The 23,945-nt window shown below is 39.3% G+C and overlaps 1 protein-coding gene across 2 annotated transcripts in view; it reads right to left on the bottom strand.

Annotated features, from left to right (window-relative positions):
• The window catches only part of LOC123513818 (palmitoyltransferase ZDHHC5-like), a 47,562-nt gene that overhangs the window by 12,961 nt on the left and 10,656 nt on the right, over positions 1–23,945 (bottom strand). Inside the window, exons 7-8 of one of the 2 annotated variants that reach the window (XM_045271183.1) lie at positions 22,753–22,782; positions 11,987–12,297 (exon numbers count right to left, since the gene is read on the bottom strand). In XM_045271183.1, coding sequence (XP_045127118.1) covers positions 11,987–12,297; positions 22,753–22,782 — 341 coding nt within the window. The remainder of the gene's footprint in view (positions 1–11,986; positions 12,298–22,752; positions 22,783–23,945) is intronic. The other variant, XM_045271184.1, reaches the window with a different exon arrangement.

Raw genomic sequence — 23,945 nt, forward strand, 5'->3', positions numbered from 1 at the left:
TCAAACTGTTCCAAGTCTCAACACATCTTTGTGTGTGTGTGTGTGTGTGTGTGTGTGTGTGTGTGTGTGTGTGTGTGTGTGTGTGTGTGTGTGTGTGTACATATTTCAGTTTATGACTATTTAACTGACATCATCAGTAGTGAACGAGATGCTCGCTTCGCCAATTCCACATCAGTTCACTGCTAATCTCCACACAGTCTACAGTGCCCGCTGCTGCTTCTCTACAAGGGCTGCTGTTACTCCTGCTCAACCATTTTCTGGTTTCTTTTCACTAGCTTTCTCTAAGGAATCAGCCTGGTAAGCTTTCACTCTTTTATCACTACAGCAAGCTGTTAACACTATGGTGAATACACATACATGATCCAAGGGCATATATGCTGCCCTTCGTATCACCCGACTTTCCTTGTTCTTTCTGACGAGATACAGGCAACCCCTGCTTAACGAAGGTTCACACAACGAAATTTCGCTACAATGAACGTTTCCTTTTATTACCATCTGCTCGTTTAACAAAAACCAAACTCGCTTTAACGAAATTTTTTCCAGGTAATTTTTTCCAAGTTTGAAAGCCCCACCGTATCACGCAAGCCGACAGACTATTGAATACACCAGCCAGTGTTGCCACTTTGTTTACAGTCATGATCCACATAAAAGTTACTTTTTATCCACAAAAAATCCACAAAAACTTAGGGTGTATTTCACAAGCAAATTTCCTTACTAGGCAATACTGATATAATATTTTTTGTTGCCTCACATTTATTTATAATTGATTACAAGCAAGTTTGAATAGAAAAATGCATACTTCAAATTGAAAAATACATTGTAATTCCTTTTAACAAAAACAAAATTACCTGGTAACAAAAATAAAGAAATTATATCCTCTTTGCGTATCTTTCTTTCTTATTCTGCATCTATCTCAAGAGATATGAGATTGCCATCATCACTTTTGCCATTTCCCTTACAAGTGAAATTTTTTAGCATATCGTCTGATGGTTTGAAAGTGACACATGACATCCCTTGTACAGACAATTCATATCTGATCTCTAGTATTGCTTCTACAGATCGCACACTTAAGCGATTTCTTAACTTCATGTGTACCACATTCATTTGAGAAAAAATGCGCTCTACAGAAGCATTACAGAAAAGTAAGGCAAGCAATGCCAATGTTAGAGATGAAATGTTAAAATATTAAAAAAATATTCAATATCCACAGAAAAATCCATATACAGTGTACATATCCACAAGAAAAAATCCACAAATCTGTGTTCAACTTTACTATCCATAAATGGATCCACAAAGGATAATTTTATCCACAAATTTGTGGATTTTATCCATGAAGTGGCAACACTGACACCAGTGCCTCTCATGGACAACACGTGCACCACTCACTCCCCTACCCTTCCTCACTCTCAGCTCAAAACAATAACAGTGTTCAGCAGCAGCTCGTCTTCCCTCGCTCAACAAGCCACCAAAACGCCCTGCAACCAGCCCTGCAATGTTGCTTAGCGTTGCTAAGAAGACCAGAAAGTCTCTTACTCTCTAAGTGGAGCTGGATATTATTCACAGACACGAGAGGCCAGAAAACTAATAGCATTGCTCGCCACCATCTTGACTCCATCTACTGTCTCTACTATTTTCAAGTCAGCAGACTCTATTAAGAAGACTGAGACCATATCTTCCTTACAAGCTAAAAGAACCACCTGAACTTGTGACTCTGCAATGGATAAAATGGAAAGCTTTGTGGAAATGTGGTACATAAGTTTTGTATGTGGTACAATGATGCGCCCATTGTTTACATTCCACAGGTTGCTGGTTAGTGTCTTTCCCGCTCCACTCTCCCTCCCTTCATAAATTTAAGATCATCAACATTATAAAGTTATGTACATACATGCATTAGTGTACATTATAATGACTTAAATTAAACTACCCAAATGTTTAACTTCATAATTTTTACTTTCATTAAACCTTACACTGTACTATGATGCACTCTCACTTTGTTTACTCTCAATGGAAGTTCAAGTCAAGGGTTAAACTTGTCATAATTGGTTCGCATAACGAAAATTCGCTTAACGAACGTTTTTTTAGGAATGTAACCCGTTTGTTAAGCAGGGGTTGCCTGTATGTCTTAATGAAATAAGGGCCAGGGAATGCCACAGTATCCCTCCTCATCTGCCTCGGGAGGGAAAAGACATGAGAGGGATCCTATGGAAGGCAATGCCAAGTGAAGGAAGGCCTCCCAAGATGTTTGCAGAACTCAACTGCCAGCCACCTGTGCTTCTCAGCAGTCTGTCATTGGCCTGAGTTATGTAAACAATGCACCTGTGTCTCCTTCGGGTAATGGAAATTTGGACTGGCTATCTAACCTGCTGAGTGTTCTAACTGACAAATTACACAAGCCAACAGATCCTCCAATGTCATCGGGAACCAATTTTAAAGGGTTCCCTGACTTCTCCCCTTCTGAGGATGAGGTAGCTGAAGCTTCCCGTGTCCCTGCCTGAGCCTGACCCTCTTAATAACCTCAACTTGTTCTCCACCACACAGCCAAACAGTGATACTGTGGTTGATACTGCCTTCCAAAAGGCTCTTTATGTGTTTACATCCCACTTCCATGGTGAGCAAGAAACAGGTGATCCTTTATTTGAATGTCTGGCTGGCATTCTTAATATGAGTCTGCGATGTCAGCCTTCCTCGGACGGTGTGAAATTTACATGTGATACGATCAAGCTCCCGCGTAATGTGCCCAACTTAAAAGGCCCGTGACCAATCTTGTCATCCCCAATGCAATGAGTGTTGGCAGAAAATTAGGTGACACCCAGCTTTCACTACTAATAAACTGCTGACAAAGGCACTGGTCCCCATTGCTCGTTGGATTAATGATATTGGTGAGAAGAAAGATTAGCCCTTAAACTTCTACCTTGACGGTCTTACTAACAGCCTGAGTCTGTTAACTTCTGCTATTAACTACATCAATCAGCTGTGAAAAGAAGTTGCAAGGGCTCACATGAACAGCTGTGCCTAGGCAGATCTCTGGAATTGGGATTGTAAGGTCAGCAAGGATGAATTGTTTCCCTTGATGTCATAAAGAAATATAAGGATATACACAAGTCCAAAAACACAGAACTCCCCAGTGAGACTACCTTGTTAATACCTTTGATTAACATTCCAGAATTTTTTGTTGAGAAATAATTTTAGTTGCTAGATTGCAATGGTGTCATCTCTCCTCAGACAAGTGGATTCACAATGTGGTACATGGAAAATTTTTAGTTTTTGTGGATGTTCCTATACAGAGATTTCCACTGTCTCCTCTCCACTTGTCTATTGCAGATCAAAAAGCCCTAGACTCTGCCATGTTTAAGTTCTTAGGAGCACAAAATAGTAGAATTATGTGCACCAGGTATCATAGATTCCTTTCCAACATTCTTTTTACCTTTAAAAGAGATGGCACAGCTAGTGTTATTCTGAATTTGAAAGAGCTTAATAATTATGTTGACTACATACATTTTAAGTTGGACACCCTCAAAGATGTGATATCCTTAATCCACTACAACTGTTATTCCATGTCTGTTGACTTCACAAATGCTTACTTTTCAGTCTACATGAGGCCAGAGGACAGGAACTAGTTCCAATTTATTTAATTAACTCTAAGTTTCACTTCACTTTATACCATGTGGTCTTTTCACGGGAATTTCTGGCCTAAAGGGGATACTTTTTACGGTACCTCCTATCTGAAAGCCCACCCGCTAGGAAACTGTTGCCCCGAATGAGGAAGCCCAACCTACACTCGGACCGTGGACAGGATTCGAACCCGTGCGCTTGGAGACCCCTCGGACCCCAAAGCACGCATGGTTCCACTGTACCACTTTACCACTTGTTTTCTGCTGGGCTTGACTTTAGCACCTCACTTTTTTACTGAATTGTTGAAACTTGTCTTCTCGCATCTTCCTAAACTTGGAATTTTCGGACCATGCTACTTTGGATGATTGCATTTTATTGCTGCCTCTGCTAATGCTTTAAGATCTAAAGTGTCTTAAACCTTGCACTTTTTTAACTCCTTAGGGCTCACTGCCAATCCACAAAAATCTGTACTACAGCCTACCCAAGAAATTGAATTCCTTAGCGTGATATTAAATTCTGCTGACACGACTGCCACTTTGACACCCAGGAAAAAGAGCACATTACAGTAGAGGGTTTCCTACAGATGACCAAAGATGTAGTATCTTTGTTTGAACTTTTCTTTTTTATTGGTATGGCTGTGGCTTCTGAGTCTACTGTGGAGTTAGCTCCACTAAAGTATAAGTACTTAGATATATTTCACAACCAAGAACTTGCTCACCATCTTGGGAATTATAGTTCATCTGTTCTCTTGGAAAGTCAAGCTCAGGATTTAATCAACTTGTGGGTTAATAATATTGCTTCACAAACAAAGTTGTTACAATCCTGTCCTCATCAATTAGAATTTTGTGATGCTTCCCTGACTGGTTGGGGGTGCAGTTGTGGAGGATACCAGGATCGGTAGTCACTGGGCTCATGATGAACTGGATCATATTAATTGTTTGGAATTAAAAGCCATCCTAATGGCTCTGCAGTCCCTCTGCTATGATAACGGAAACTCATATCTGCCTCTGTTTTGACAATGTCACTGCAATTGCCTGTCCAGATTGTTGTGACAGTACTAAACTTGACTTTCATGTGATAGCAGAACAAATTTTCAAATGGGCTGTGTCAAGGGGTATTACTTTGTCAACACTACATATACATGGTCTACATAATACAGAGGCAGACAAAGAATCTTGAGTGAAAAACATGGATGCAGAATGGATGTTACAGCCCCATATTTTTCAAAGCCTTTCTCAGCTCTATTCCGCACCTGATGTTGATTTGTAGGCCACTCGCATAAATACCTAATTACCTAATTACGTTTCCTGGAAGCCAGATCTTTGTCTTTCATACTAATGGCTTCACAATGACCTTGTCAAGCAAAAATTTCATGCTTTTTCTATCTTTCAGTAATATATCAAGAGTCCTCCAGAATATCCAGGAAGACAAAGCTACAGTAATGATGATTCTTCCACTGTGGCCAACACAAGTGTCATTCCCAACAGCCCTCCAACTATTAACGGCACCCCCTGTTCTCCTTTCTCGACTTCCCCTCGTGCTGCCACAAACCCCCACTCTTACACATCATTGGGTTCAAGGGACGATTTTAACAGTGATGATATTGTCTGGGAATCGTACACAAGTCTAGGCCTTTTGTCATATGTTACCAGATTTCTGCTACACTTCTAGAGGACAAGCAAAGATACAGTATGGGTCGCATATCAAGAAAAGGTTGTCTTTTTGTCTCTGCAGGAAAATTATTCTTTCAACCATCTTTAACTGACTTTTTAGATTTTCTTTTTGTGGAATTTCAGGAGACAGATCAGATCTAAAGCTCCAGCAACACAATATGATTGGCAATCTCAGCAGTAGCATGTATTTATGGCCAGCTGGCAGGAAAACATCCCTTGGTTGCCGGGTTTATGAAAGTGGTCTCCCAGAGGAGACCATCCTTACCCCACTACCATATCACCTGGGATCCTCAGTTGTATTAGATTACTTAATAAGTCTTGGGCCCAATGAAGACTTGTCTCTAATTCAGTCATTAAAGAAATTAATTATCCTTATTATTACTCTCTGGTCAGTGTGGCCAGACCATGCATCTGTTAAACATCAGGAACATGAGTTTTTCTCACAGTTGGGTCTCCATCATCATTGGTGATCCACTAAAAACTTCTAGGCTAGAGGAATATTTATCAGAATTGGTTCTTACAGCCTATCCTCCAGACAGGAGGTTACCGTCTTTGATGGCTCATCAGTAATGAAGCAGTGGTTGGTGTTAAGTCTAAGACAACAAAGCCTCTAAAATCAAACCCCAGACATCCTCGCACATGTTAACAAAGTGATGACTGGTACTACACCACAAAACAACTCTTTCAGTATTGAAGCAGTGGTAAGTGGTAAGTCTATGGCAACAGAGGTTCTAAAATCAAACACCACACATTTTCACACATGTAAACAAAGTGATGATTGGTATTACACCACAAAACATCTCTTTCTTTCAAGGTAACAGTATATAATAGGTCATTCTTACTGGTAATTCACATAGAATGACACCAGTCAGAAAGAATTTGCCAAAGTGGTAATACACAAAATGAACCAAAACAAAACACGAGATTGGTGATCTTGATCTTGACAGGGACAAGCTTCACTGTGTGATGCTCTTACTTCTCGAGTTAAGACACACTTTCATATAATCAAAATTGCACCTATCTTGAAACATTCTTAACTTGCATACATGTAACAAAAAAAAATTATGATTAAAAAAGAAAAATTATGATCATTAGCCCTCACAGTCAAGTGTTAATGCCATATGCCAGGTACATGTTTACATCTCACAAGATTGGTACGTAGGATACTGGTAAATATTTAAGTTATTACATGCAAAATACTGGTATCTAATAATGATCTCAATACATGTGAGAGTCTTCCAATGTCAGGTGAAATCCTTAACTTCATAATTAGAGCTTAATTCCGCTCATTTATTTTCTTATTCATTTTTTTTTTTTTTTCAATGCCTGCCAAAACTGGGTGTCTTATAAGCCCAAGTGTCTTATGAGCTACCAAACAAGGTATGTGGTGAGCTATCTTGAATGCACTAACAACATGCAGGGTTCACTCACTGGGTTTTTTCTAACCACAAGACCTCCAATAAAAGTGGCTTCACGGGACACTTTACGTCACTGGACAAAAGATGTAATGTGAGCTGCTGGCATTAATCTTACCATTTTTTCACCTCATTTCACCAAGTCAGTGTCAGCCAGTAAGGAACAGCCCTGCAGCTTCTACTATTTGTTGGTCCAGGGAATCTGCATTCACTAAGTACTACAGGAGGCCTGTAAGTGATGCTAGTTATTTTTCCAGCCTCCTGTAAGTGATGCTAGTTATTTTTCCAGAGTTATCCTTCATAATGTGGAATAGTTCGTTCATTTACCTTTTGGCACTCTTTTGTACACATTGTGATAAAGCATGCTGTTATTATACTTGTTTGGTTTTTGTTTGTTTTTCAGATAATGAAATGTCATCCCAGCTTCAACACTCTTTTTCTCTTTAGCCCTCTATTGGCTTGGTAAGTTTGAGGAACCACTCTAAAGCATGTAGTGTGCCCTAAAACTCACCCATTTTCTTCCATACCCATTCTCTCCTCTAACACTGCACAAGTCACATTTTACACATTTCTGAAAACTATATCTCCTTGTTACTAGTTTTCTATGCTTTTCTTCACAAGTACAAAACACACATCTTGTTCCTCTTCATTTCTTCTCACACTTGCAACTGTCAGACAAATACATACATGCCATGTTACAACAGTATGTATGTGTTCAAGTTGTATAATGTCCTCTGTGTATGTTTTTGACAATAAACAAGAAAGGCACTCACTCTGTTGCTTTTTCCCTTAGAGAATCTATATCGACTGGTTTAATCTATAGCACAGCAGTATGAAGAGAATCTGTCCGATAGCTCTTAATGGACTAGATTCGCTCCCATTTGAGCAACATGAAAAGCAGAACCCTCATAGGATTACCATGTTACAAGCTCTCGTTGACTACCAGTGACGTCAGTTAAATAGTTGTGAAGTGAATTTATACAATGAAACGAATACTTACCAAGTATAATGTTTGATCATTATTTCATGAACATTTAACTGTGTCACTGAGGTAGTAAACAACCTCTCTACCCTCCCCTGTAGTTCTCATGTTGCTCAGTTATAGCAACAACTGGAATATTCTGGCTGCTTCCTCAAACCTACTCTGAAGGACTGACATGGAATTGGTGAAGCGAGGATCTTATTTACTACTCTGTGATGCAGTTGAATGTTCATGAAATCAAGACCAAACATCATACTTGGTAAGTATTTGATTAATCTTATAATTACTGATTCTTTAGAAGGCAATGGTTAAAGCCCAATTCCAATATATAATTGTTGTGTTTGCATATTTTTCTTTTAGAATTTCACCTTGCATGTATAAAATAAAAGGGAAGGTTGTGTGAAAACAATGGCATCATTACCATTATCATTATTAATAATGTTGTTATCATTATTTAACCCACATAATCTTTATATATTAAGGAGAGATCTTAATTTGGTGATTTATCAACATAACATAACTTTGTGGTTCAAACTCAAGGCATTTGTGACATTTCTTCCGAATGGATACTAACATTCTCAAACAGAATAAATAAATAAATCATCCAACAAAAGAGCCCAGTTCATTAGCAGGATCCCGGTGACTTTGTGCTAAATTGGGAGAACACTGTACACTGTACTGTGGTGTGATAGACTGCTGTCTTGCTTGGGTCTTTCCTAGAGTGTGACAAGGGGTCATGATTGATTTAGTCCAAAGTCAAGTTATCAGTCAGTGTTCACTGACCTGTGGTAACTGACTGATGATTTCCTGGGAATGATGGGGCACGGGTTATTCCAAGGAAGCGGTTTTCTCCTAATGTAGGCAAAATACCAAATTGTATTATTTCATATAGGTGTGCAGTAATTTTCTTTTGACACATAAATTGCTTACCAATCAGGGGCACCAAATGTGTGCAAGGTGGAGGAGCACTTCCCTCATTTTAAAAAGTGTGTGGACATCACACAGACTGTCCCCGACACTTTTTAAGCAACAGAACACTATACATTTAAATGATTCCTTCACTGTGAAGTTCTAATATGAGTATTTCCCTTCAAAGTGTTTGACCTAACCCTTAAGTTAAAACTCTGCCTGCCTGTGTTGCTTGTGCTTCAGGGTTCTCCATCTCTCTGTACTTTCTAAAGCCTCACTAGTAGAGAGGAAGAAAACTGGTCAACTTGTGTTAGTTACTTTGGTACATCCACAACTGACACTAATAGTAATAGGTACATTTTGTTGTCACAAAACACATTATTAATCGGAAAATTTTCTCCTGTTTATGAGGTCAATTAAGGTCTTGTCCTACAAAGGAAAAATTCCCAGGGAGTTGGCTACCCATCACCACTTCATTTTCATTCCTAAAAAATTTATTGTTTTCAGTCCTGAGAAACAGTATACCTGACCTGATTGATTCCAACTCCAGAAAACCAAGGCAAGCATAAGATATACTGCAAACAAGTTCTGAAGTGAAGTCATAACAAGTCAGTCTTGAGAATAATATTGTTACCAGCCTCACACTGGACAAGGTAATATCAGGGACAAGTGTGCGGCATCACAGTTGACCAGTCTGTTCCTCCTCCACTGTGGGATGCCATGACCTGGCTAGTGTGGTTCCCTGTCTACACTCTGTTCATTAAGTAACTTCCACAATCCTTCATATCATGATGTGCTCTGCCTCAATCTGCACACAGGTTCTTAAGGGGCTATCACACTGGCCTATGATAGCCGGAACGAGGAACATCCGCTCCAGATAGCTGGAACTTGCCCAGGATTAGGAGAGCAAAGTTGGGATGGCTTCATATCCATTCCGGTTCTCCTTATGCTATCCCAATGATAAAATAAACATAATATATGTAATAAAAACCTATTATTTAAACTAAAAAGAACATGCCTAAATTTTTCATATTGGAATATTAAATAATATTTCAGCAATTTAGAAAGATAAAATATATATATCATGTCAATAGTTTGGGCTCACAGCAACCCTCCAACTCCAAAGTTGCCATTGTGCACCTCTCTGTTCTTCTCTAGTTTCTTTTACTTACTTTTCTTCAATAAGAGGAAGTGCAAATGTAATTCCAGAACAAAGCACAAGTTGAGGTATAAACAGCATGGTTTGGTTCTGGTTTGTTTTGATAAAGCTTGGTTTTGGTCACTGGACTGTTTGCCTAGCATAGCAAGAACGCAGGCAGCTTGTGTGTGATAATGTTCCTGGTTTCACACCAAGAACCATGGCTCGCATTCCGTGTATCATAGGCCAGTGTGATATCCCCTTTACAGAATAAGACAACATGCCTATTCTACACAAGGAAGGAAAGAGGTGAGTAGACAGTGTTGTAATGTGTACTAGTGCTCTACTTTCACTCCATGTGCTGAGTCAGCCTTGTGTAGGAAGCAATGATTAAGATGCATGTGCAGTATATTCCCAACATATCACAAAGTATTTGATGAACACATGAAGACATCCCGTGCTGCCCACATGAATATTAAAGTATCAACTAAATACATTCACTAACAAGTCACTAGTCATCCAACTGGTTATACAACTACCAAATCACATCAGGTACGATATAAGCATCCTGCTATTTCAGTTATCCATTATGACCCAACCCAATCTTATTCAATATGAATAATTACTTGGAAGTTGCATAACAAGTAAATTATTTGCGATCAACAAGACAATGCCATTATTGAATGTTTTGGTCCATTTCTGTGCTGATAGGCATTATAATAAAAAAAAGTCAGTACATATGAGTGCTGGACTCTCCTTGACATCAAGCTAGTAGTTAGAAAGCTTCTTGACACCCAGTGAGTGCATTAGGCACAAGGTACAAGGTACAAGTAGTACTTTTGGGTGTATAAACCACAGACCTGCTGGTACTCTGGGGCAAGTGCCTGAATCTGGCGCTCTAACCCATTCAGCCACAAGCCTCCTTTAATACAAGACATTGACAGCATTAATAAGAAAGGTCTTACCACTGCTAACTGTGCCATATTTCAGTGTGTGTGTGTGTGTGTGTGTGTGTGTGTGTGTGTGTGTGTGTGTGTGTGTGTGTGTGTGTGTGTGTGTGTGTGTGTGTGTGTGTGTGTGTGTGTGTGTGTGTGTGTGTGTGTGTGTGTGTGTGTCTGCACCTTCCATGAGAGGCAAAAACTAAGGTTTGCAAGGTGACACATTTGATGTTTTATAAAGGAAGTTCAACTGCTCTCAAAGCCCTTAGTAGTACTCAAAGATTACTATGTCAGTTTCTTTGACAAACACTCAACACAATAAGAAAACTATATCATGTTCTTTGAAGACATCCTTGTCACTCTCCTGAAGTGATGACTGTTGGATGTAATGTTTCAAGAATCCGTTCAATTAATATCTCCAATGTGATGCAATGCACTGCACGTTGTTTGGCAGGGAAAACAGTAAGGTAACCCTAAATAACTTGACTAATGCAATAAAAATGCTGATAATGAACATAAAACAAAGTTAGTGAAACAGCCCCAAAGCATGACTATCTTGAAGGAGTTGGGAGTACACTGCAGTATATCAGTGAGTATTAAAACTAACATAATGAATTACTTAAAAGACTCCAAGTGAGTAGCATTATTTAGAACCAGTGTAGCAGAGCAGCCATGAGAAGCAAGGAACACAGCTGTCTGTCTGGCTTACTTAGACTATCAATTAAAGTGCTGTTAATTCTAACATTCTAAGTAGGCACCCCATCATCATAATCTTTCTCTTTGTACTATTATGCACACAGCCTGCAATATATTACAGAGTTCAAGTGATTACAAAAGTAAGACCTTATCAAAATTTTCTCAAAGGAACCTCCTGATGATGGTACAAAGTGTATGGATCAACACACCTGTGACTTACACCTGTACTACACACCATGGGGCAGGACTCAACACTGTCAAAATATTCACCACAAGCAAGTGAGAGAAGCAATGTTATTATATAGCTAATCATTAGTGTCCTACACTTGGTCCTGACAGAAAGTTAAGACAAATTAATAAATCCAGAACAGATAATTACAGAGAAAGTATTCTTGTCTACTGTGCTTTGCAGATTTTAAACTTATCATGATCAAAAAAAGAAAAGATCATTATTAACAAGACTGGAATAGATGAATATTATCACAATACAAGTCATGGAAGCAGCTGTGTTACTAAAATCAATAAACTCGCATAAAGAACTGCAAAAAGAACTGCAAGAGTCCTGTAAAAACAAAAAAATTAGATTTTCTCTAAGGCATAAGAAATGAGCATGGCACACTCACCTAGGTCGTGAGGAGTGAGGGGACCGTGGTGGCCGTGTAACCTGCTGACTTGCATTAGCCTTGCGGGGAGAGTCCACATATTGGTGGTGGTGGTGATGGTGGTGGTAGCCAGGATGGTGGTGGGGCGGTGGTGCGTCAGGCTGGAAGAAGTTAGTCTTGGAAGGGTGACGTGGCAAGGGAGGAGTGGGTTCGCAGTCCTGACTTTGGCTCATCCCTGGCGGGGGCTGCCCACCATCCTCCACACCCTCTCCTGCCCCGCCGCCTCCTACAGCCACTGATGACGAAGTTCCGGCCCCTCCCCCCTCCACCAGCTACAGGTAGGGAGACAGCACTGCGTTACCACTACGCCGCACTACACTACTGCAACCTAATAGTATGCTTCTAAGTTTATAGGGAGCCTTAATATCTGATATCTTAAGTCATACAGTAAAGATAGGCAGTATCAAAGTATTTAGGAATGATAGTAACTTTAGCATTAAGATCTAGTTAGCTCATTACTCATCCTTACATTAACACACTCTTAGGTACAGCAGCACATGTAATACTACTCTCATTTTCTGAAATACAAGGCACAAAAAGAAATATCTTACAATAATTCCAAGGTGCCAAAAGCCAGCCAGTCTCTTATTCTTCTTTCTCAACCAACAAGCATAATATGTAAAATATTTAAAAGCAAAATAAATTAAGGGCTTAAGTTTTCTCAACTCTTTTTGTAAATATAGCTCTATTCATACAAAGCATAAGATCATCACTGCACTAGATAATCAAAATCTATAGACAAATTGTCAAAGGCTTTCCCTAATCCATGTCAAGTTTTCTTTTGAGACACTAATATATATAGCATGCTAAATGTCCACATAACCAGAGAATCTCAGGACATCTATTCTCCAACCCTTCTGCAATCAACAGGCAATGCAAGGAGTGCACAATGCAGCAATGAGAAGTAGGTATGGGCTATAGCCAACTAAACTCAACAAGGAGTAGCACAATGCTAAGCAATATGCTTTGTTTCATGTCCACCCTCTTTTTTTTCCTTTTCTCCATTACCAATGGGATGAATTTTGAAGGAGAAATACATCATAATAAAATAGGTTGAAGCATGATAATATTGCAAAAATCTCTTGACATGCCCAAGCCTAGTCTAAATATGAGCTCCAGTTGAAAGGCCTGAGTCTACATCTTTACTAGCAAGTCTCATGTACTTGCAGTAGCTTGAGAAATTATAATGAAGGAATGTTTTAATATACTAACTTGGATTCAAATCTTCAATGAATTAACTTTAAAATCTGATCTCTCTCTCTCTCTCTCTCTCTCTCTCTCTCTCTCTCTCTCTCTCTCTCTCTCTCACACACACACACACACATACAAGAAAGCTGCATTAGATTTCATAAGGCTCCACAAAAGTGTAAGCATCTTTTCAGCTCAGCATCAACATTTTGCCAGTGCAAAGTGGAAAGCACAGCACTGGTGGCTTTGCTAACTCATACATCCTTGTCTAACATCATTTTGCCTTGGGACTGTACTCATATCGTATTTCACAAGATTTCAGTTTAGAATAGAATGTGAGCTGTTCTACAATGCAATAGCTTGTCTTAACATTTCAATCACTGTTATATAGAATGATTGGTTGATGAAAACATAATTTTGTCAGTTGATCTGTAGCAAGGACACTAGATTCAAAGACCTACAGTTTGTTTAAAAATTAAATACAAATTTCAATGACTACCACAAAACAAAAAATATTTCCAAGATAAATTACAGTAGACACATTAGTTCAGCACACTGATAATGCAGCCACATCCATTTCCATGGAGCTAAATCTCAGTTTGTACGACAACCAATTCTATTTTTAACAATTCTGAAGTTCAATTCCTACTATTCTTGTTCATTATAAATTGGGCCTCTAAGACTATATAGAAATTTAAAATAATGTTGCCAATATAATAATTATACACACACACACACACACACACACACACACACACACACACACACACACACACACAAACACACACACACAGTGCCTAGTTATACACCAAGACCACTTCCAGCAAAAAAGAATTCCAAACTAAGACTAAGAGTAGAATGAGTGAATTCCTTGATTGTTCCTCTGTCAAGGTGATCATGAAGTCTCAAGAGTAACTAATTATAAAGAAAACGACCCTTGACTTCAACACCCCCCGCAGTGATCCAAAACCTCAGCACATCTACAGGAATGCCTCAAATAACCAAGTCCATATTCAAGCACAACTGTGGAAGGAGAGCATATGGATGGGGAGACAAGGTGTCTATGTGTGTCTACATGTGGTTAAGCGCATGGCAGGTCTCCAGATCCCTGGGCCGCATGGTAAAGTAATGGTAGTTGTGGCTACAAGAGGGTGTCTGCTGGATAGTGGGGCAGGGGCTGGGCAGCGGCCGCAATACCTGTGAGAGCCAACATGTAACACTCATTGGCATGCCTTGCTGCTCAAACTGTGTGTGTGTGTGTGTGTGTGTGTGTGTGTGTGTGTGTGTGTGTGTGTGTGTGTGTGTGTGTGTGTGTGTGTGTGTGTGTGTGTGTGTGGAAAAACCTTGTTGCATCTGACTGGCTTGCACAACTATTACATAATATTCAAGGCTGACAGTACTGTAATAACAATGCTGGATTTTCCCCCCCTCCAGGTGAAATACATATGTACTTAGAAATACCAAGGATAATAAATTTCAACTGTGGCCATTTCTGAGTAATTATGCTCGGAGACAAATGTTTTCAAGAGTCAAATCATATTGATAATTATAGTGTTTTGTAATTTATGACATGTATTAAAAAATTTAGTGATTCAACTGATGTTCATAATACACACTCACCTCTTTGCCAGCCTGCCTCCTGTGTCTACGGCAGTGTGATCACACACAGACCCCAAGACACACTGGCCAGCAATGAACAATGGCACCAACACACATGACATAACCACTAACCAATGTGTTCAGACTTTTCTTATAACACAGGAAGGGAGAGTTGGACCAAATACTGACATCCACATGAATCATGGAATAAAACATGAAACTAATATTTAAAATTGAACAAATACTAAATCACTAAACTTAGGAAGAGTTGCAAAGGAATGAGGAACATCTTACGGATGTTACTGATGCTGATAGAGAATTTTGTGATGTCTGTGAACAAAATCTGACCAAGAATAAACCTAAAGCAACCAATGAGATGAGAGCAAGACTTTATTGTAAACTGTTAATAAAGAATTAAGACAAATACACTGAAATAAAATTTACATCCTCAAAAAATAAGATGGAAACAGTATTTAACAAATTCAGTGGAAAATGGTACTTCAGGAAATTGTTTTTCAACTCAGTTTTTAACTGAATATTTCAGGCATTGCTTAGCAGACGGAGAGACTTGGAGTGTGAGTAAATCTGGTGTTCATCTATGGTGAGTGCAAGAAGGAGAGAGAGAGAGAGAGAGAGAGAGAGAGAGAGAGAGAGAGAGAGAGAGAGAGAGAGAGAGAGAGAGAGAGAGAGAGAGAGAGAGAGAGAGAGAGAGAGAGAGAGAGAGAGAAAGCAATACTAGTGTATGAAAGAAAAGGCTGACAGAATTAAAGGAGTCTAGAATGTGAGAAAGGAATGCAAGACCAGTAATTACTAAAGACTCTTTTGTGATGAAAAAATAAGGACAGTAATGGAAGAAAAGGGTTGAAAGAATGATAATATCTTGTGAGAAGGCAATGCAGCGCCAGAAATCACTGCAAACCCTTATGTGATAAGTTACTAGATAAAGACAAAGATAAAATGAAAACATTAACAAAGGAACCTTACAAGACATTCATATGATATCAAAGTAGTTCCCTTTTCAATGTTGGATTGCCACTCGTGACCCATACCACGGTGGACACTTCCCGACACACTCAATTCCCAACACCTATTAACACCACACAGCAGTCCATCCACTCAATACATTAGTGCCTTTTGTGCTTGCAGAAAGTTTTAACACTGTATACAATCTTTTGCTAATGTGTATCACTGCTGCCAATAAGTAGTACCTTTAGTGAGTGTACCCCACTCACATTCATTACTGGGTTTCAGCTCCCTGTATCTCTACATTTAGCACAACGTTGATTAAAATTTCATACAAAAAGACAACAACACAGTTCCACAACCACACAATTATGTAGTGTACAAACTCATTTCCCCCCAACCCCCCCCCCAGAGAATCCTCACCTGTACATAAAGCATTTCTCTTTAAGTTACTTCAAACCCGCTTGTTAGCACTTTTGACCTTTTTTTTTTCCCCTCTTCAATTGACTATTGAACTCTATATGTTTTCTCAATGAATCACACACACACACACACACACACACACACACACACACACACACACACACACACACACACACACACACACTCACTTTTATTGATCAACAAATAAGATTTGCATCACATCTTACTACCCCAGATGAGCAGACCACTCAGGCACCACCCTGGAACAGCTTCAGCATGAAATGAGTCTATCCTAATGTCAAAACTCAATTTGCACTAATAAGAGGATCTCAAAATCATTCTTGGTACAAAGCTTCCCTCAGCTATGCAACTATATATATATATATATATATATATATATATATATATATATATATATATATATATATATATATATATATATAAAATGTCTACTTAGAGGTGTAAAAGTCTTAGGGATCAGTGCTGATACCTGTACATGGTCTTCTATCCTTTCTTTGCCTTCCAATACACGAGAACATTTGCCAACACAATCTAGAGACCAATGAAGTTTTTCTTTGCTATGTACCTGTAGAGGATAAGTATAAAGAAGTGTAAAAGGCCTCAGGGAGTCAGTACTGATGCCTGTACTTGGTCTCCTGTTTTCTTTGCCTTCCAATACAGAACATTTATCAAAACAATCTAGAGACCAACAACAGGGCATCCAGGATGCGTCACAAAAAAAACAAGGTTCATTAAGCCACACAACACATGAATCACAGTTCCTTCAGTAGATGCAAGAGTATCATAATGGTAACAACTACATAATGCTTAATTAGGATATGCCAATAACCACCCAGGCACATGAGATATACAGTAGCAAAAAGAGGCTAGCCATCCATGCTAGGAATTATTTCCAGAGTAGTAAACTTGACTTGTAACATATATAGAAAGGATTACTACCCTCTGCTTCAACTCCTGTCCCTTCAAAGCTTGCCCTATACATGTAAGCATGCAACACTTAACAGGAAATGCATTTGCCTTCAAAAGAATATTCCAAGTAACTGCTTTTCTTCACTAAGATGGAACCATGCTATGAACACAAAATCATCTCCTCTCCTCTATTATATACTCACTGCATCCAAGCTGTCACTATAATTATTGAAAAGTCACATCACATCAAGCTCAGGGGAAGAATTTAGTAGTACAGTATTATTACTCAAGGTCACATCAATGTCTAACAAGTGAACTCATCAACACATTCTATACTAGTGTCTAGATCTTTACAGAAGCATGCAGACCACACCATTGCAGCTTGATGATTAGTACTTACAGAGGTTACATCCACTAGTGAATGGGAAGGCACATGGGTTTTGAGAGAGAGAGAGAGAGAGAGAGAGAGAGAGAGAGAGAGAGAGAGAGAGAGAGAGAGAGAGAGAGAGAGAGAGAGAGAGAGAGAGAGAGAGAGAGAGAGAGAGAGAGAGAGAATGATACAAAAAATACAAGAACTAATCAAAATTGTCCAAAGTAAGCAACACTAAATGAAGTAAAGGCAGGTGGCAGTGACTGTCAATACCACACAATGCAAGCTTGAGTCTTGCTGTGGCTCAACACTTCCTCCTCTCCCCCACTGGAGGCTGGAGGTTCTGTTCCAGGAAGCAAAATGACCTACAGTAACTTAACACTCAAAAATAGTCATCTTCTCTACCTAGTTACACAAAAATATACAGAGAACCAATGCAATAATAGCTTATGTACTCGTACTTAAAAATAGTGCAATGCCTAAATTAAAACACTTTAAAATAAACAAAAATGTCTGATATATTCAGTGAGTCAGGGGCTTGTAAGGTCACCCACCACACTGCTTGATGAATCATGGCTAGGGAAAGGCACTCTAAACTATTCAATAAAGGGAAAATTTTCTTAAAGAGCAACATGCTAATGTCAACAGTGTAAAGTAAGTTAATGAGGGAAAGGAAAGGAATAGGTTTGAAATACTGTTTAGTGTGAAGGTTTTGTGTCATGAGGATTAAACCTATAAAGACAGAAAGGTGCAAGACTAAGGCAGGATGACTTGGTGAAACACTTCAATGGAACAGTGATGGAACATTAGTCATAACCGCATTACTATATCTTATAGATGAAAATGAATGAATTCAAGCTACTTATTCAAAGATTTATTCTATTATGTATTTAACCTGTTAATGATAATGAAACCTACAAAGAACTTGAGTCATAATATTAGAAAATCAATGTATGCTGTGATGAATACATCCAACAAGTACATGATGAATTGATCACTTCACATTAAGCTGAGCAAATTCTGGCTAAGAGGTCTCCAGTCCTATCAGTGAGCCATGTATTGGTCTGATGTAGCCTAGCCTCATTCTATCATGGATTCCCTTTCTACTCATTTGCACTGTGAGTTAATGAGGGTAGCACTATGACACACTGGATATCTGTCAGAGATATCTATCTTTTTTTTTTTTAAATCTGCCCAGTATAAGACTACTCCAACTCTGTTGATACTCAGGGTATAATGGCAGTGGTAATTGTGGAAGTGTAGGTAATAGTAGCAATAATCATAATGATGATGATACTGATGAAGAAACCTGACAAAAATATGATAAAAGGTAAGGATAGAAAGGAGTGAATGACAGATTCTCTCTCTCTCTCTCTCTCTCTCTCTCTCATTTATGCTTTTTTATCATTCTTTCCATGAGATACCCAGAGAAAGGACAGATATTCAACCAAACTTTCTAACATGCCTACCTGTCACCTATACAAGTCAGACAACACTTGTGACTCTAGAAAACATCCTGCTGATCTATCACCTATTTTGGAAAACAGTATTTCATGATGTCTACCTGTGCTTTTCTCTTAGGAAGTCTGTCATATTGTCCTAATAGTTTCCTAAATGACAAATCTTAAATATCTATCTATTCCGTTACATATTTCTCCACCAATCAATTTTTTTTTCTTTTCTGTAGTTCATCCAGTTTAGGTATGGTAACTTCTTTAGTCTTTCTTTGTGTGTGTGTGTGTGTGTGTGTGTGTGTGTGTGTGTGTGTGTGTGTGTGTGTGTGTGTGTGTGTGTGTGTGTGTGTGTGTGTGTGTGTGTGTGTGTGTGTGTGTGTGTGTGTGTGTGTGTGTGTGTGTGTGTGTGTGTGTGTGTGTGTGTGTGTGTGTGTGTGTGTGTGTGTGTGTGTGTGTGTGTGTGTGTGTGTGTGTGTGTGTGTGTGTGTGTGTGTGTGTGTGTGTGTGTGTCTGTGTGTGTGTGTGTGTGTGTGTGTGTGTGTGTCTGTGTGTGTGTGTGTGTGTGTGTTGGTACCTGCCATGAAGGTGTTTGAAGACCTTCCTTCATCCATAGTCTTTCCTTCTCCCTACCATACCTGCAAGATGTACTAGTGCTGCTACCAGCACACCCTCAAATTCCTCAAACCTATATTGTAGCAACAATGACAAGATCTCCTCACTAGTATGTTTCTTAAAAACAACCCATGTAATTAAAGCTGTACATCATGGGAGACTACATAATATTAACAACACTAGAAGCTAAAAACTTCCCTTGGTTGCTTTTACATCATAAGGCAAAAATATAGAAGCCTACAACATGCACACAATCATGCAAATCCTCATTCTGCTTTTTTTCTAGGCTTTAGATGCTTTCTTGTTCCCTAAAATTAACAGAATCCATCATGACATGAAAACATGGAAAAAAGTTCATTATTCAACCAATTTTCTAGATAATCAAATGTGATCCCCAGACTATTACCTGCTAATACAGGTAATACTTGCTTGATGAGTTTATATTCCATAGAATTTAAAGAGAATGGTTCTCAAATGAAATGGTAGATGACGGGAATAGCTCAGTAATCATGTTGTTAGTACAAGGTCAAAAGGGAGACTTAAGAGAAGACCAAGTCAATCCATTCACAGGAATGAAAGATGGATATAAGCAAGTGTTTTAATCAGTAACTGCCATGTATAGGCCTCCTGGCTTCTGGCAGCTTCCCTTATATTCTTAATGTTCTCTCACCAATATATTGCACTGTTTCATCTTACCATCACTATACAGCACTAAGCTTAGTCACTCCTACAAATCATCAAAACATGGGATGACACAGAAATGGGATTCTAAGATTGAAACAACCAATCCAACATGAAACACTCGCTAGTACTGGCATATCCCAAATAATGAGTTTTTTTTCACACTTGACAAGGTGTATTCAGATGAAGACAGGCATATACATATACTTAAACACATACCTACATACATTGACACATTCCCAAAGTACTTTTATGTGGCAAAAAAAGTGATTCAATACCTTAGATGGATAGCAAATACTACACAAGCACACCATTCCCTCATAATGATATAATACACATCTAAACAGTGATGACACACTTGCTCCCTCTCTCTTTAATTAAACTACAGAACACTTAAGAAGAGTAGTCTGGAGAGGAAAAAAGTGCATCTAAGCAAAGAAATATGATGACAAGAGATATAGTAATGAGAATATTGTTTCAGAATGTCCATGATAGGAGACCAAATAATAGAATGATAAAATTAAGGAGGCAAGGATGATTGTCACGAGTTGGTGTAGATGTGATAATATTAGTAATAGTAATATAAGAAGTGCTGGGTAAACAAGTTTGGTGACAGTCAGTGTAAAATATAGTCAACATTATAACATATAAAGAATGGGCCTTTCACAAGAGGCAACTTAATGTAGCTACCAACTCTTTATACTCGTATTTAACAAAGCAGTATTTCTGAAGGAAGGTTTTCACATGAGGCAATGCCAATTAGTTACTTCTGCCAAACAGGCAAGTGGCAGGCACAGGATATTGAGTGCCACAACAAGTTACCTTGTGTAGAAAGGCCAAAAATAAGTCATGTGAAAATTGATAAATCTTATCAACATACTCATCCACACTGTTAAAGAAAATTTTTATATTCTTGTGTGAGAAAGGAAAAGACTTGACAAAGTGATACAGATAACACCATCATTCTTTCCTGTGCTATAACAAAAGCTTAGTACTGATATGAATTACCTGCATCATCGGTATCTGAAAACACCAGACTTGAAGGCATGTCAAGAATTCAGAGTAAAATGTTGTAAAGTACAGATGCATCAGAAGTGACAAGTACTAACAAAGTATACCCATCAATGCTGCAGTAGTACAGTACAAAGTAATGTCTATGATGTGCATTAATACTTCATACACACAATGAAAGCGGATTGAAGAAAAAGAGATGTGGTGTCTATCTGTAAAGAAAGTTCTTTCCAATCCACAGGTCCAGGAGGAAGACATTTTGTTTGTGTGAAAGCGACTACTGTGGGAAGGAACATTGTTATGTCTGTATATGGGATGAATCATTCAGAAAAAGGAAAAATAAAGGCATTGGAAAATTTAAGCAATGAAAGAGAAGGGAAGCAAAAGAATACATCAGTCTGCACAGGAGAGAGAAAGAGAGATGGTAGGAAATGAGAGGTGAGGGAAGGACAGGAGAGACAAGGGCAGAGAAAAGGGCGGAGGCACTGGTACTGTGGGACTGGCATAAAACTCACCTGTGTGGTGGTCAGATATGCCCGATGGAGCACAGGTTGAGCACTAACGAGGGAAGCAAGGCTATACGGTGGTTTGCAGCCACCTGCTGCTGGGATCAGGGTGAGGCACAGCCACCATCTGCAACATCAGGCAAACAACCGAGCCTTTATACCGCTGACTTTATGTTTTGAGCATCTTCCCCAGGCCAGTAGTTCTTTGAAGGTTGCTGACAGTGGCAATTTTGACCACAAGTACTATGGCATGCTAATTGCCTCTCTTTTTTTTTTTATGTCAAATATGATACCATACAGCAAGAGCTTTCAAAACCATATAAGCAGAATAGGAGAGTCTATTTGCCCTGCATTCACCAGAGGTGACACCGTAGCACTGACCAAACTATTTACTGTCCACAGGGTTAGAGCGTTCCAAACAACCTTCTACATACAGCATAACACTACCCGACAAAGCCACTCAAGAGAAACATTACTAACAGTACCGCTTCACTATCCAGGTACTTACAGCATTACCATCATTACTCTTCAGGACAACCGTTCCTCTATCTCCAAAATTATATATATCCAATGTACAAGGCACAAGGCCAGCACAGGTTGTGAAACCTTGGCACATGGACAAAATTGCTCCCCTTTGTGACCTGAACTTGACAGCCTTAGGCAGCACCTCTTTTCACTGAGGAACAGCACTTCAGTTTGCCAGTGGCTCGCCTGGGAGGGTGAGAGCCTGTAGTGGACTAGGAGGAGGTGGGATGACTGGGAGGGGGACAGGGAGTTAGAGGCCAGCAGGAGGGGTTGGGATGGGGAGGAAATGGAAGCAAGGCAGGGTGGATGGAACCATAAGTGAAATGAGAACTACCAAATTCCATGCACCTTGGCATGCACTGCCCATGTACCATTACTAATAAAGGAACATGCTAGGGGCACAACATAATACTGCATGACCCACCACCATGCACCTCAGATGGACTGGCATGCAAAAATACTTACGTTATCCTGAGCAATCAAGCCTGCCGTATCCTGTAGGACAAAAACCAGTTTTATGGCCATGCAGACCTACCCCAATCCTTCAACTCAACAGCTTCACTCATTAAGGAAGTGAACGACCCTCACACTGCCTTCACCACCACTCTACCCATGACATGTATGGTACCACAACACCACACTCACATCAGGTAACCCTCACCCAAAACCAATCTCTTCATTCAAGATATAATACTCACTATTTCCTCTCTTAAGTATCACTTCAATTCAATAAACATAAAGAGAAAATGGCATGTGCTCATATATCTAGGTAGCAAATTGGCCTCTATTTCTGAAAACACACAAGAATTGAAAAAAGATTTGGGGTCTTATCAGTGTCTTATATACACTTGAGAGAGAGAGAGAGAGAGAGAGAGAGAGAGAGAGAGAGAGAGAGAGAGAGAGAGAGAGAGAGAGAGAGAGAGAGAGAGAGAGAGAGAGAGAGAGAGAGAGAGAGAGAGAGAGAGAGAGAGAGACTGTGTCTGCCAGACTGGCAGACATAATGAAAGAATAAATAAATGAATGGAAAAGATCTATATGCTGAAAGGTGGAGAGGAATGAGATGAGCAAAAGCACATCTGTTCTGCATCATAGTGTGGAGAGGTGCACTGCTGATGTGTAGACAACACTAAGTATGCAGTGAGTGGGAGGAGGAAGCAAGTGAAGCAAATGAGGTGTGGTGGTGTCCAGTGTGTTATTGGCTCCTTCTGCCACACAGTGACTGCGGCTCAACCCTTTGTCTCACTATTCTCAATGGCACTGTCATACTAGTGCTTACTGTGTAGTGTTGTCACAGGGAGGTCTATGGGAGCACCACAGTCTTCACTGCACCAGACTGTGAGCAGGAACATCAACTAAACTACACAGTCATCACTTACAGATGGGCCAACAGTGACCTGGGTGACCTAGTGATTTCCTCATGTCATGTCAACAGTTCACTAGTATGTACAAAGGTTAAAAATCAAACAATGGCACTAATGAACAATGCTACTCGTTTGCCATGTTTCTTATAGACTACTAGCATAACTGTATCTACAGATCTCTTCACACCGGCCCTTTCCCAGATGTAAGTTGGCACTCCCATAAAAGGAAAGTTCATCCAATATAAGCAATAAAGTAATATACTATGCCACAAAACATATCTACTTTCATACATATGT

Source organism: Portunus trituberculatus, chromosome 37, assembly GCF_017591435.1.
Source record: "Portunus trituberculatus isolate SZX2019 chromosome 37, ASM1759143v1, whole genome shotgun sequence".
Classification (NCBI taxonomy): Eukaryota; Metazoa; Arthropoda; class Malacostraca; order Decapoda; family Portunidae; genus Portunus; species Portunus trituberculatus.